Here is a 13,237-nt window from a genome sequence, read left to right as displayed (position 1 = left end):
GCGGCGGTGTGGGGCCCGAGGGGCGGCGGGAGGCCGGGGGGAGGCCGGGGGGCGCGGCGGGGTGAGGGAGAGGGAGAGGGGCTGACGGGCTGTCCGCCGCCCGCAGGCCAAGATCAAGGCCCGAGACCTGCGGGGGAAGAAGAAGGAGGAGCTGCTGAAGCAGTTGGACGATCTGAAGGTGGAGCTGTCGCAGCTTCGTGTGGCCAAAGTGACCGGCGGGGCCGCCTCCAAGCTCTCCAAGATGTAAGTGGGGCCCGGCCCGGTGCCGCTACCGGCTGTGGCGGCTTGGGGGGAGGCTGCGGGGGACCTGGGCCGGGCCTGAGCCCGTGCGGGAACGGCGGCCGGTGCCGTGGGGGTGCTGGCTGTGTGGGCCGCGGTGCGCTGGGAGGTGCTCTCAGGTCTGTGCGGCTGCTGCTTCGTGCGGCTGAACAAGGGGAAATGAAAGAGAAGCGGGTATTTGTAGGCTTGAAAATGGGAATGTGCATCCTTCTGCTCGGAGGTGTTGGGCTGAGACCGGCTGGAAGCTGTTGGTGTTTTGCTGCAGCCTGGGACAGCGTAGGTTATTGGTTGTAGAATGTGCGTGGTTTCGGTATAGCGGGGTTTAAATCTGTGGTACTTGTCTTTCAGTATGTTCTGAGACCTGCTTGTTTTCCCTCCTGCAGACGTGTGGTGCGCAAATCCATCGCCAGAGTCCTGACTGTTATCAATCAGACCCAGAAGGAGAACTTGAGGAAGTTTTACAAGGTATGTCCCAACGTCTCTCAGAGTTATCCTTTTTCTCTTGCTAAAGTTCTCTAGTGATGGTTCCTTTTTAAATGTCATTGCAAACCTACCTGGATTCTGTAAGCTCGGGGTGAATCTGCTTTTCCCAGGAGAGCCTTGTGGGCAGCATCCCCTCTTGGGGGTGTACTGTGGTTGCCAGAATTGCAGATATTCAATGTAGATATTCTCCTATATTTTAATCATGCTGTGGGTGACCAAGGATTCTTAATCTCAATTCTGTAATTTTTAGAGTATTACTTCATGAGGTTTGAATTATACAGAACAGGAGAAAAAAGAACTGTTCAAGAGGTGTTGGAAAACTGGGACTTGTAATATTAAGCATTATTGAAGTCTGAGTTCCAGCTAGTGCGACTGTTACAAAAGTTGGAATCAACTCATGTTTCCCCGTGGGCAGAAGTTCTCTTAAACTTTTAGACTGTAATAATAATCCCAACAAAAAGAAGCTTAAAGCACTGCTGAGGTTCTTGCAGGCCTCTCCGTGAGCTCCCACACCCCGTTGCAACTTCACGCTCTCTCAAACTCAACTTGTGTGTTTTTGCAAATAGGGCAAAAAGTATAAGCCTCTCGATCTGCGGCCGAAGAAGACTCGTGCCATGCGACGCAGGTTAAATAAGCACGAAGAAAACCTAAAGACCAAAAAGCAGCAGCGAAAAGAACGTCTGTACCCTGCCCGGAAATACGCCATCAAGGCGTGACGCTGCAGCGTGCTCACCGTTCAGAATTGTATTGGCTGAGGATGTCTCATTAAATAGAATTTCTTTGGAAGCTGTCACTGGTGCTTTTTTAGTAGCAGTGGGATAAAGAAATCAGCTTTGTGAAAAGAAATTAAAGGAATCACAGGAAGTTTGCTTGAGCTTTTATTGCTAGTGAAAATAGTGACACAACTGGCAGTTAAAGATCTTTTTGCTCTCTGAAGAGCAGGCAGATGAGTACAGATCTGTGGAGCTGGTTGAACTTGACACGTAAAAAGTATTTAACTTGAAACTGATTAGAAACGGAAACTTCACACAGATGTGTACAGTGAGTCCATGTTCATCACTTTCAAGAGTAAATGTTTAAAGTTTCTGTCTTGTCTAAGTGTTAGGGAGATGAATTAATTTGGCAGGGTGGTTGGTCTGCAGTCAGCGCTGCCGGCTGGGGGGGCTGCGCTCACCCGGGAGCTGGGAGCGCGGGGAGGACGGGGGTCCAGCAGCACGTGGGTGTTTATTTTGGGAGAGAATAGTCGGACCAGGCTGGTGTCAGTACCCAGCCTCACACACTGTGGGGTGGGGAGAGGGGAAGCTCGGTTCCAGTTCAGTGTTGGGAAAACGTAGGGGGTGTGATCGTGTCAGACCAAGTGCTCAAGACTGAGTGAGGCCAAGTGCAATCAGAAACAGGGCTTGAGAGAAGCTGGTTGAACTGGGAGATTTTCCCTCTCGAGTTTCCCTGGTGTCACGGTGCCACGCTTTCACCTGCAAAGCACAGAACTAGTTAAATGGTTTGACTTTGTCCCCCGGGGAGTTGTTTGGAACTGAAGGATGGAGCTGCGATTCCGAAGGCCTTTTTTGGTTCTGGTGTAAGGAAGAGTTATGCCGTGCTGCTGGAGCACCAGTCATGGTTTGTGTTAGTGTAGCTAATTCAGTCTAACATGAAAAATTCCCTACTCGTTAGGGGGTCCTTAGATTGAATCCAGATTCTGTTTAGGAAAAAGATCTTAATTCCGCTCATGGAACTTAGCGTAGATCTGAAGGATTTTTAAGCCTCCAACAAGTTTTAACCAGAGAGAGGTCTAATTCTGTGTGGTGAAGTGCATTTCCCATACGTTGAGCTGTGCCCAGGGATAGCTTCCAGTGATGCTGATCCTGGCTTGTGGGATGGCTTTGTTTGGAGCTTGGCGTGGACCCCAACTCGCTAGGTTTGGCAGGAAGGAGCCCGGCCTGGCACGGCCCTGGGCTCCGCGTGGGTCCCTGCGAGGGAGTGTGGCGTGTGGGAACTGGCTCCTTTGGCTCGTGTTCGTGTTGCCGAGAGGGCAGGGAGGGTTACAAAACGCTTTGCGTTACCCTTTCTGGGTATCCCGCAGCAGCCAGTGCTGGAGAAGCACATGTTTTTCACCCAGCACAGGTGGCACTGCCCAGACAGGGTCTCTAAAAGATCCCACTGCCATACAGGTCACTGACGTGCCATTCACTGGCCAGTAACAAGAGTGGGGGAAAAAAAATGGAAAAAAGCCCACACTAATGAAAGGCAGTGAACTTCCAAGGAGGAGTCGCAGGTTTGGGTGGCAGCATCGTGTCCAGAGAAGACTAAACATGTTCCTGAACCACAGAGAGAAAACAAGCAGTGGCTGGAAGTGGATTCCTCTGAACATCCTGGGGTGGCAGCCGGGAGGGTTGTGCTGTGTTTGTGTCTGCAGGGGCAGGCAGAGACGGGGTCGCTCTGGTTGGGAGGCTCCTCCCGAGGTCTCTGCTCCCACTTCTGCTCAGGGCAAGCCTGCTTTTGAAGGCACATCAGTTTGTACAACTTCTCAAGTGTCTAATGGGGGTTTTGGTTACAACCTGCTGTATTTCCACAGTCCAGCCCTTTCATCAAAACTACCCTGTGCTGTCACAGGAGACGTCCCACGCACAAGCAGCCCTTTAAATTACCGGGAAAAACACCCTGATTGGATGCAGAGGCGACGTGATGGGCTCCAGCAGGAGCTTCCTCCAGGGTGCAGGTGGAGGAGACGCCTGTTCCTGCTGTGGGATCCCTGTCCTGGGCTGTGTCACTGCTCCACGGGGCACTCGGGGGTCTGTGCCCATTCCCACTTCACCCGCCAGCCCCGTGTGGTCCCGGCTCCTGGCAGAAGCTGCTGCTGCCAAACAGCCAGCTGCAAACTCTGCAAACGAGTTGGCGGGGGGGGAACAGGAACAACTTGGAGCAGAAAATTAAGGTAAATGTGCTGGCCCACGGCCCCTCTCCTGGGGGACCCCACCACTCTCCTGTGCTGACCCCGAGCAGCTGCCGATGCCGGCCCTGTGTTTAGTACCGGTGTCTGTAGAGCATCAGGGCCTCCAAGGCTCAAACTGTTTATTTTTCCTGTGTAAAAGAAGATGTCCCTCGGCATTCGAGTGGGCTTTCCCAGGGAAAGCTGTTCTTCAGCAAATAAATAATTTCAGGGCGGGGGTGAGGCGGGAGGAACAGCCGCCGGCCGGCTGCGGGGCACGGCCCAGGGCGATGCCACTGCGCAGGGAGCCCTGGCCGTGCGCCCTGGAAAGCCTTCAGCAGGACCAGATGTTTCTCTCCCCGGCACAGCAGGCACCGGCCAAGGGCGGATGGTGTCTCTGGGAGCCGGCAGGACCTGCTCCTGGACCTCATTCTGCAGCCTGGGCAGGGACGGGGGGTCTGGGGGAAGGGGGGGATGCAGAGGGGGCAGAGGCAGCTGGGAGCCGTGCGGGGTCTGGCTGGGAAAGCCCGGGCCCCACCTCCCTTGGCCGGTGTTTGCTGAGACAGACGCAAACCCCAGCTCCTCCAACGCTTCTGGCGTCGCTCCTGTCGCCTCCCTCCTCCGGGATGGCTCCTCAGCAGCTCCCCGGAGCGCTAACGCCGAGGGCTGGCCCTGGTTTCTGCGTGCGGTGGGGTCTGCACATGGCGGGACACGCAGGGGCAGGACGGGCAGGGAGCCTGGGAGCAACCACCCTGGGCGCGTCCAGGTGCCCCCGGCTCCCCTCCGTGTGCCGGGGGAGCAGCAGCTCTGTGTGTCTGCGTGTGAGCAGCGTGTCTGGGGCATCTGGCTGACAACAAGCCCTGCCTTGTGAGCGTTGTGACCGGCGGGGAAATGCCACGTCCTGCTGGCCACGCGGGCGGCCCAGCTCTGCCCGGGGCAGCCGCCCGCTCCCTGCCCTGAAAGCCCGTTTTGTTGGCCGGGCTGGGGGAGGCCTCGTCCCCGCGCTGCCCCCGTCCCCTGCTCCCGTGAATACAGGCAGTGTCTGATGCAGGCGCTGCCCCCCGGGGTCCTGCTCCCGCCGTCCTGGGGGATCCCGGACAAAGGTGGCCCTTGGGCTCCTGGGAGAGGGGGGCCACTGCGTGCCGGGGCTCCTGGCTCCCTGCCAGCCTGGCTGGGCACCGTGGGGTGATGGAGAGACCCCTGTGCAGGGGGTGAGCAGAGCACAGTGTGAGCGTGGCTCTTGGGCAGCCCTCTCCTTCCCCCCATGCCGTGCTGTGGGGCGCTGCCGGGGAAGGGGTGCACCCACCGCCCCGAGGGGCTGCCGTGCCACGCTGTGCCAGCGGTGCTGGAGGGGTTTGGAGGTGGCAACGGAAAGCCTGGGAACAGATGTCTGTTTCCACTGGTGAGTGAGTCAGCAGTGGCACCGCCAAGGCCCACGGCTCCCCTCCCTTCCCTCCGGCCACTGCCCGGCCCTTTCCCGCTGCCGCTCAAGGTCGGCAGCCTTGACACCCGCATCCCTGCGTCGTCCTGCGGCTCCCCTGAGACCCGCCAGGGCCCCCGCTGACACCGGTGCTCTCCCTCCAAACACATCCCAGCACAGCACGAGGGCTGTGGCACGGGCACGGAGCCTCCTGCTCCCCAGGGAGGAGCTGAGGACTGCCAGGCTCCAGAGGCTGCTGCCACGGCTGGGCACCGTGTCCCAGGCACAGCCGCTGCTGAGCCCTGGTCCTGGGCTCTGGCTGTGCCGGGAGGGATCTCGGTGGAGCACCAGCCAGGTTGTCCCCAGCCCCGTGATGCAGGTCGCAGTCGGGCGAAGGCAGGACTGCTGGGCATGATGCCACGCTGCCTGCCGGGCTGCGCTGCCTCCCCAGGCCATGGCGCCGTCACAGCCCCCAGTAAAGCTTTTGCCAGCCCTGGGGACAATCAGCTCCATTTTGGGTGCAGAGCAGGACGGTGCCCTACATGGTCTGGAGAAGGGGGCGGGGGGATGGCTGTTGTCTCTGTGCCCAGTGCTCTGCCCCTTCCACCTTCCTCCTCTCCTGCAGCAGGTCCATACTGGGAGCAGTGGGTCTGTGCTGGGCTGTGTCCTCTGTGCCTGCTGTGCCTGATGGGATAAGCAGGGATGCAGAAGGCCTGGGATGGGTTCATGCCTCGGCTTCCCCGCTGTGCCATTTCTGACACCAGTGGTGGCCCTGCCGTGCTGGGCAGGGAAGGTGTGTGCGGAGCCGGCAGCGCCTGCTGCTCGCCCGACCCACGCTGTTTGGGTTGGTCGACACTCACATCCTGAGCCCCACTGCGCTTCAGCCGCAGCTTCATCCCTGTTACAAGAGAAACAGCTCCCTGCTGCCAGCACGGCCCCGGCCGAGGGCAAGCACTTGAGCAGGTTTGATGCCAGGCACCCACACGCTTTCCAGGGGAGCCTCCCCATCTGTCCTCCCCGGCTCTCTGCTGGCCCTGGGTGCAATGATATGGTGGGTCTCATCAGGGACGTGCCCATCCCCACGAGGTGCTGCCCTGCAATCCATGGCTCGGGGCTGCGGAGGGCAGGGATGCCCCTGCAGGGCGTGTGGTCAGAGCGGTGCCAGCACCGTCCTGCTGTGCCAGGGAGTCAGGGCACGTCCCTGGGGAGCGGGAGGGAGAGGCACAGCGGGAAATGCCTCCCCTTCCCACGCTGCTGTGCTGCCAGGGCTGCCGGCAGCGGGGACCACGCGGAGGGAAGGGTCAGGGAGGGCAGTAAAAATAGATCCCTGTGACGCTCGGTGCCGCTGGCTCTGGCTTTGAAGCCTGTTTGCGATGTGGGCACAGCCCCAGGACTCGCCCCCACCTGCCACCAGACACACTTTGCCCCGTTCCCCGGGTCAGTGGCCCCGGATGGACATAAGAATGGAGGGAAGGGCCCGATTCCCAGGTCGGATGCTCCATGCACAGCCGGTCCCGGCCCTGCAGCCCCTGGGAAGGCAGCTCTTGGCTCTCCATGGCCAGGGAAGGGCTGCGTGGCCACGGACAAGTGATGGTGCCTCTCATGCCCCAGGGGGGGTGGGCACAGGACCCTCCCGTGGGAGCAAAGTACTGCACCCGGCTGCACACACGGTGGAACAGGGCTCAGGTTTTTGGTGCAAGGAGGGGGCAATCCCCTTCGGCGGGTGCCAACAGGCTGCGGCCAGGGACAGGCTCCAGCTGGGATGTCACCTGGAGCAGGACTGTGCTGTGCTCTGCCCACTGTGCGTCCTGCTCGCCCGAAGGCTGGTCACCCCCCGGCGCCCACCTGCAGTCTCCAGATGGCTCTGCACGGCGCTGGCACCATGGCACGGTGCTGGGGGGGGCAGTGGGGCCAGCAATGAGGCAACACCACCACCAACAAACCAACCCCAGCCTGCCACTGAGAAGGAATTAGGGCTTCTCCAAGGGTCTGGCTGTGCCTGCAGGAGGGTGTTTTTGGATGGGGGGCTCTGGCGCCAGCAGCCACCCGCCCGGATGGCCCCAGCCGCCCTTCCCGGGGCGCTGTGTTGCTGTCACGGGGGCCTCAGGCACCGCAGCCCCTCAGCATCCCCGTCTCAAGCTTCATTTGCTGCTTGCTGCTGAACTGAGAGATTTTAATCTTTTAATCACGTTATGAGCCGAGGTGGTGCCGGCCACGCACAGGAGGAATGTCTGGAAGTCAGCAGCGCCCGGCGCGGCGGGAGCCCATCCTGCCCCCACCCACACCTCCCCACTGTGTCCTGCTCGGGGACCCCCATCCTCCCCAGGCTGCCTCCTCCTGCCTCCTCCTGCCTGGGACCAGGACCGGGAGCGGAACCCGGGACCAGAGAGACCAGGAGCAGGTCGGGGACCACAAGCGGGACCACTGCCAGGAGAAGGAGCAGGACCAGGACATGGACCAGCTGTCGAGGGACTGCTGGGGCTGGAGGTCCCCCCACCACATGGACATCTGATGTGCTGGCCAGGCCACAGGCGCGGAGCACTGGAGCGGGCGCTGGGGGGCATTTCCATGGACCCAACCCGAGGTGTGACTCCCCGGTCTATCCTAGCAGAGAAAGGGGATCGGGATGACTTTGGATTGAGAAAAAGGCATGGAGCAGTGGGGGGGGCGGGAAGCCCAAAGGACCCAGCACAATAACCCCACCGGGAAACAAAAGCCCCTTTGTTTTTCCTCGCTGATGGTGTTTAGTCGGTGGGCGCCCCAGCTTTTACGGTGCTGGAGCTTTTACAGCCTGTGCGTGGCCCTGCACCGCCCAGAAACCCTCCTGAGGCTGCCCCGCATCACCCCACATCACGCTGCATCCCCCCACATTGCCCCTCCGTGCCCCCCCAGCTGCCCCCAGGCTGCAGCCGGACGGGGCTGTGGAGCCCGGCCGAGCCGGGGCACGTGGCCGCAGGTTTTGGGGACGAGGCCAGGCAGCCGTCGGGGGGAGAACCTATTTCATGAAACGGGTGTCATGTGGGCATAATTAAAACTTCTCGTTATCACGGTGTTAGCGGCAGCGAGAGGGATGCTCTCAGAGGGGTGCCTTTGCAGGAGGCCCCACGGCTGTAATTAGGTGACGTTTCCCTCCGGCCACGTGGGTTTAATTACTCCCTTCCCCGTGTTTTCTCCCCGAGGGGAGCAGGGGGGCGTCCCGCAGCCCAGGAGGCAGCGCGGAGCCAGGGCAGCCCCCGCCGAAGAACAACAAAGCCCTGGAATTAGAGATGTGCCGGGAGTTTACCGCAAAAAAATGTCAGAAATCCGTATTGTTTGGACAGGGATTTGCTGTGGATCGTTAGATAAAAGCCTGGCAGGGACCCAGCTCAGGGGGGGGAAGAGTCAGCCAGCTCCTTTCTCCTGGTGGGACTTGTGGCCAAGGGAGGGATGTGCCGCCAGCACAGGGGGCTCGGGGCCGAGGCAGGGGCAGGGGTGGTCGGTGCCAGGGCAGGAGCTGGGCTGGGCCAGACGAGGAGTTGCCCAGTTGCCCTGTGCCTGGCACCGCGTCGGGTCTTTGCGGTAGGAAGGATTTCAGCCGTGCGGGCACCCTGGGACACCGGGCTCCGCTGCCTGGTGACAGCTCTGCGGGACCCCCGGCCGGGGTGCAGGGCTGGCGGGTGCTGAGGGGGGGCTGCCCTGGCACGTAGGGACGGGAGCGGGAAGGAGCTGGGCTGCGGGGGCTGATCTGACCCCTTGGGGCCCCCCAGCAGCTCCACGCTTGCCAAATGTTGCAGCAGAGCCAGGGCAGCTGCTGCCGCCGTGCCCACGCTCAGCTGCTCTCCCCGGGCTCCGCTCCGGCTCGGATCTGGGAACGCCAAATCCCCTCTCCCCCAGGACCCAGCAGGGTCTGTGCCCCCAACTCTGTGCTCGGGACCCACTTGTCTCTGCGCTGCAGAGCCGTGGCCCCACAGAGGGGACGTGGGGAGCCCTCCCCGGGCCAGCCAGATGTGCAGGGAACAGCAGCCATGTGTGCCAGCAACCCCTGGGCACAGCTGGCCACGGGCTGGGGACAGCAAGTGCCCATGCTGACAGCTCCCCCCCCCCAGCTGTGGGAGAAACAACAGCGCACGCAGCCTGCTTTCACATATGTTATTTTTTTAATACTGTTCACGTCTAAAATGACCAAAACCAAGCCAAGCGCTCCCGGCCCCTCGCCCTGCCCCGGGCAGAGAGCAGGAGGGCCGTGGGCTCCCCGGCCGCACGTGATGCCCCTGCCCGGCCCTGGGTGCAGGCAGGGGTGCAGGCAGGGCACCCAGCACTGTGGGCAAGCACCCGCTGCGGGAGAGGGGGCTCCGCGCGGCTCCGGTGGATGCATTTAAATAACAAGCTAATGAGCGGCAAAAGCAAAGGCATCTTAATCATGTCTCCTAAAATAGCAATGGGCAGCTGCTCCTCCTGCCCGGCAGCGAGGGGGCCCGGCCCGGCCCGGCGAGGGCACGGCAACCAGCAGCCAGCACCGGGCCGGCAAGGCCCCCGCACCGCTGGCAGCCGGTGGCTGCGGTGGGTGCGTGGTGACGGGGGTGTGCGGGGAGCGGTGCTCAGGGGGGGTGCAGCGCGGGGGGGTGCTCAGTGCGGTGGCACGGGGTGGGTGCTGCCGTGGCACTGGCGGCACAGAGCCGGCTGCCTCCCGGTGCCGCAGGGACATGGGGCTGGGATGCTCCACCGCGTCCCCAGGAAGGCAATGCCGGCCGAGCTGCCAGCTGTGGGGCAGCCCCACGGCCCCAGAGGCCACGTTGTCGTGGGGGTGTCTGCGCTTGCCTGCACCCCTGCCCAGCGATGCAGCAGCGCAGGGAGGGTGACTGGGGCACGGCGGGTGGGGAGGGCTGGGGGATGGGAGCTGGGGTCTCGCCGCAGCCCTGGCCCAGCTGGGGAACGGGGGCCAGGCTGCTGACGGGGACCCCCGGCCGGGCACGGTGGAGGGTGGGCACCGGGGTGCAGCTGGGACCCGGCCGGGCTCTCAGACCACGAAGCGGAGCCCATACGTCATCTGATGGCCGTTGTCCCAGGCGTAGAGCACCTTCTCCTTGGGGTTGTAGTCAACCTGTGTGGTGAAGGCGTAGTGGTTGAGGAAGGGCAGCCGGAGCTCTGCCTCTGTGTCTGTGTGCGTGTCGAAGGCGTAGGAGATCTGCCCTTCCTTCTGGCTGTAGGTGTCCACGGCGTAGAGGATGCCGCAGATGATGAAGCAGTTCCCGTAGGTGTTGCGCTTCAGCCCCGTCTTCCAGGTGGTCTCCTTGCGCACCGAGAGGTCCCCGGGGTCAAGGCGGCTCAGGACGATCACCTCCTGCTGCGAGTAGTCGTAGTCCACGGACGGGTAGATGACCCAGAGCCCGCTCTCATCCACAGCGAAGTCGATGTCCGAGTGGCCCTTCCACTTCCAGGGCGTCGTGTCCTCGTACACCACGTCGTGGAGCAGCGCCCAACCCGCCACATACCGCTCCTTCAGGTCGTACTTGATGATGTTCTTGGTGAAGGCACGGTTGTAGTAGAAGGCCCCCCGGTACACCACGTGCCCGGTGCCGATCCAGTTGTAGGGCAGCTTGTAGAGGTTGCTCCAGCGGCCTGCGAGTGGGTGGGAGAGGTGTTGGGACACCCTGCAGCACTGGGGTCCCGTGTGTGGTGACCTGAGCAAGCCAGCAGTGGCAGGGGACCTGTGTCCCCTCTTGCTGCCCTATGTCCCCATCGGCTGCCCACCACCCAAGGGGCCAGCACAGCCAGCATCGCCCGGTGCTGGGCACCCACCCAGGAGGAGCTGGGGCCCCTGTGCCCACTCACCCCCCAGCCCTCACCCTGCTTGAAGTTGTCGAGGCTCCTGAACTCCACCAGGCTGTTCCCGTAGTAGTAGTTGGTGACGTAGATGCGGTCATCCTTGGCCGCCGGGTCCTTCATCCAGGCCCCCTCGTTGCGCCCGTAGCTGTGGTGCTCCGTGGGGGGCTCCACCGACTCGATGGTGCCTTCGCACTCCACCTCCTTCACTGGGTACCGAGGAGGAGGAAGGCTTACCCCTGCCCCAGGCAGCCTGCCTCCATGGGGGCTGGAAAGCCCTTTGCCATGGCAGAGCTATTGCTGGCCCAGCCTGGCCTCGGGCACTGGGACCCATTCCCCTCCCAGCCCCCACGCTCACCCACCTCTGTTGGGCGTTTCAGGGCCCCCGGTGCTGTCAGCCCCCTGCCCGAGGGCGGTGGGGGGGAGGCTGCGGGCGGTGGTGCGGGGGGCCAGGGCGGTGCTGGGCACTGCCGTGGTGCTGGGCACGGTGGTCTCTGTCCTCCCGATGGCTTGGGCTGGGGTCCCCTCAGCTGGGGGGAGCGGGGGGCCCCTCTCCTCCTGCCTCTCCGGCGCAGCCACCCCCCTTGCAGGGCTCTCTGCGGGGGGATGAGCCGGGGGGTCACTGCGTTGGTCCCTGCCCCTCCATCCCGCCAAGCAGCACCATGGCAGGAGGGTGCCCCCGGCCCCCCAAGCCCCCACCCAATGCCGGGGACTCACCGCGGCTGCCGGTCTGTCCCTCCGCAGCCCCCGCCTGCCCAGCCTTGTAGTAAGTGATGCCCCGGACCACGGTTTGCTGGTGTGCCGATGGCTTGGGCTTGGGCGTAGGCTGTGACCCCCCCCTGGCCTTCACGTTATCCTTTTTGGGCTTCTCGGGCTTCAGCTGCTTCTCCTTGGGCGCTCGGGGGGCTGCCCTGTCCCCCAGTGCCTTGCGGGTGCTGGGGTACCGTCCTGCCTCCTTCTCTCGGCCGCCCGCCGTGTCCTGGGGGGCACAGCCCGGTCGGACCCCCTCCCCTCCCCTCCCACCACCGTGCCGGAGCGGATGCAGGCACCAGCCCGCAGCTGCCGGTGCGGTGCACCACGATGCACTCGCAGGAGCTGCCAGCACCCACCACAAACCCAGGGGAGCTCGGCTCTGCCCCGTGGCAGGAGAAGTCCAGCAAGGGGCCGGGACCCCGGGGGTACCTGTGCCTTGCTCTCGGGGACAGCGGCGGCATCCTTCTGCAGCAGCTGGTAGCCCAGGTTGGAGATCTCTTTCTTGATGCTGATCATGATGTCAGAGTAGTTCTCGTAGCGTTTCATCTGGTTGGTGAGGTGCAGGACGCTCTCCTTCATGAAGTCGTTCTCCCTGCTCAGGTTGGTCTTGATGGTCTGGGGGAGAGGAGAGGTGTGGAGGGAGCCCGTGGCACCCGGAGAGGGTCCCGGGCAGCCAGATGGGGCACGCTGCAGGGATGGTGCCTGCCAGAGCCCACTCACCTCCTCCAGCGTGTTCATCTGGGCCACCACCTTGCTGATGTAGGAGTGCACCTTCATCAGGTCCATGCTGTAGAGCGTTCCCTCCAGCAGGTCCACCATGGACTGCAGCTGGAGGGGGAGAACAGGGCTGTGGCACGGGGCTGGGGCACGGGCCACGGGGCAGGGCACATGCCCCCTGTTCCTGCTCATGGCCAGAGTGCAGGAACTGCACTGCTGCATTGCCCCGGGGACAGGGACGGGGAGGGTGGGTTCCTGCACATCTGGCCCCCAGCCCACGGTCCCACCATGCCCGCAGGTACCTTGAAGAGCTCAGGCGCTTGCTTCTTCAGCTTCTCCATCTTCCACTCGTTCTCGCAGGGGTTGAGCGAGGAGGGGGGGGCGGTGCAGGAGCACTTGCAGTCGGCCCCCGAGCTCACCGTCTCCACCGTGTAGAAGTCCTCCACGCGCATGCTGCCGTTCCTGACGCGGCTGCAGGCGTCCTTGCTGAGCGGCCGCAGGATGCACTTGCAGCGGCAGTCGGAGCCCTCCGAGGTCATCCGCACCTGGTCCGCCTCGCCCAGCGCCTGCAGGGACACGCAGCCGTGGGGCGGATGGTGAGCCTGGTGACCCACCTGGGTGTCCCACAGGGCCCTGTCAACCCCAGGAAGCCATCACGCCAACTCCCTCTCTGCTGCGTGCCCAGAGGTCTCCCACCACCCCTGGGGCTCCTGGCTGCACCCCAAAGAGGGCTGGGCATGGTCTGGCCAGGAGCACCCTGTCCCACCACCCTGCACCTGGGTGACGGTGATGAAACCCAGGCAGCCGCTCATACCCGTGGCCACAAGAGCCTTTTGTGCCCCAGGTACTTTGGTCCC

General features: G+C 62.8%; 2 protein-coding genes across 2 annotated transcripts in view; one reads left to right on the top strand and one right to left on the bottom strand.

Moving 5' to 3' along the window:
- RPL35 (ribosomal protein L35) overlaps positions 1-1,548 on the top strand; it is a 3,828-nt gene extending 2,280 nt beyond the window's left edge. The window contains exons 2-4 of the mRNA XM_014942748.1: positions 91-243; positions 663-744; positions 1,329-1,548. Of these exons, the coding sequence (XP_014798234.1) occupies positions 91-243; positions 663-744; positions 1,329-1,478 (385 nt within the window). The 3' untranslated portion in view covers positions 1,479-1,548. The remainder of the gene's footprint in view (positions 1-90; positions 244-662; positions 745-1,328) is intronic.
- An 8,368-nt stretch (positions 1,549-9,916) lies between these two features.
- On the bottom strand, positions 9,917-13,030 carry OLFML2A (olfactomedin like 2A; the record flags this gene model as incomplete). The annotated part of the gene is made up of 7 exons (XM_014942746.1): positions 9,917-10,706; positions 10,934-11,119; positions 11,273-11,506; positions 11,628-11,889; positions 12,093-12,278; positions 12,384-12,491; positions 12,683-13,030. Coding segments are annotated over 7 exons (1,926 nt in total), but the record flags the coding sequence as incomplete, so codon positions are not given.
- Between the last annotated feature and the right edge of the window lie 207 nt (positions 13,031-13,237).

Source organism: Calidris pugnax, unplaced genomic scaffold (genome assembly GCF_001431845.1).
Source record: "Calidris pugnax isolate Ruff unplaced genomic scaffold, ASM143184v1 scaffold102, whole genome shotgun sequence".
Lineage (NCBI taxonomy): Eukaryota > Metazoa > Chordata > Aves > Charadriiformes > Scolopacidae > Calidris > Calidris pugnax.
This window is presented reverse-complemented; position numbering and strand designations above follow the sequence as displayed.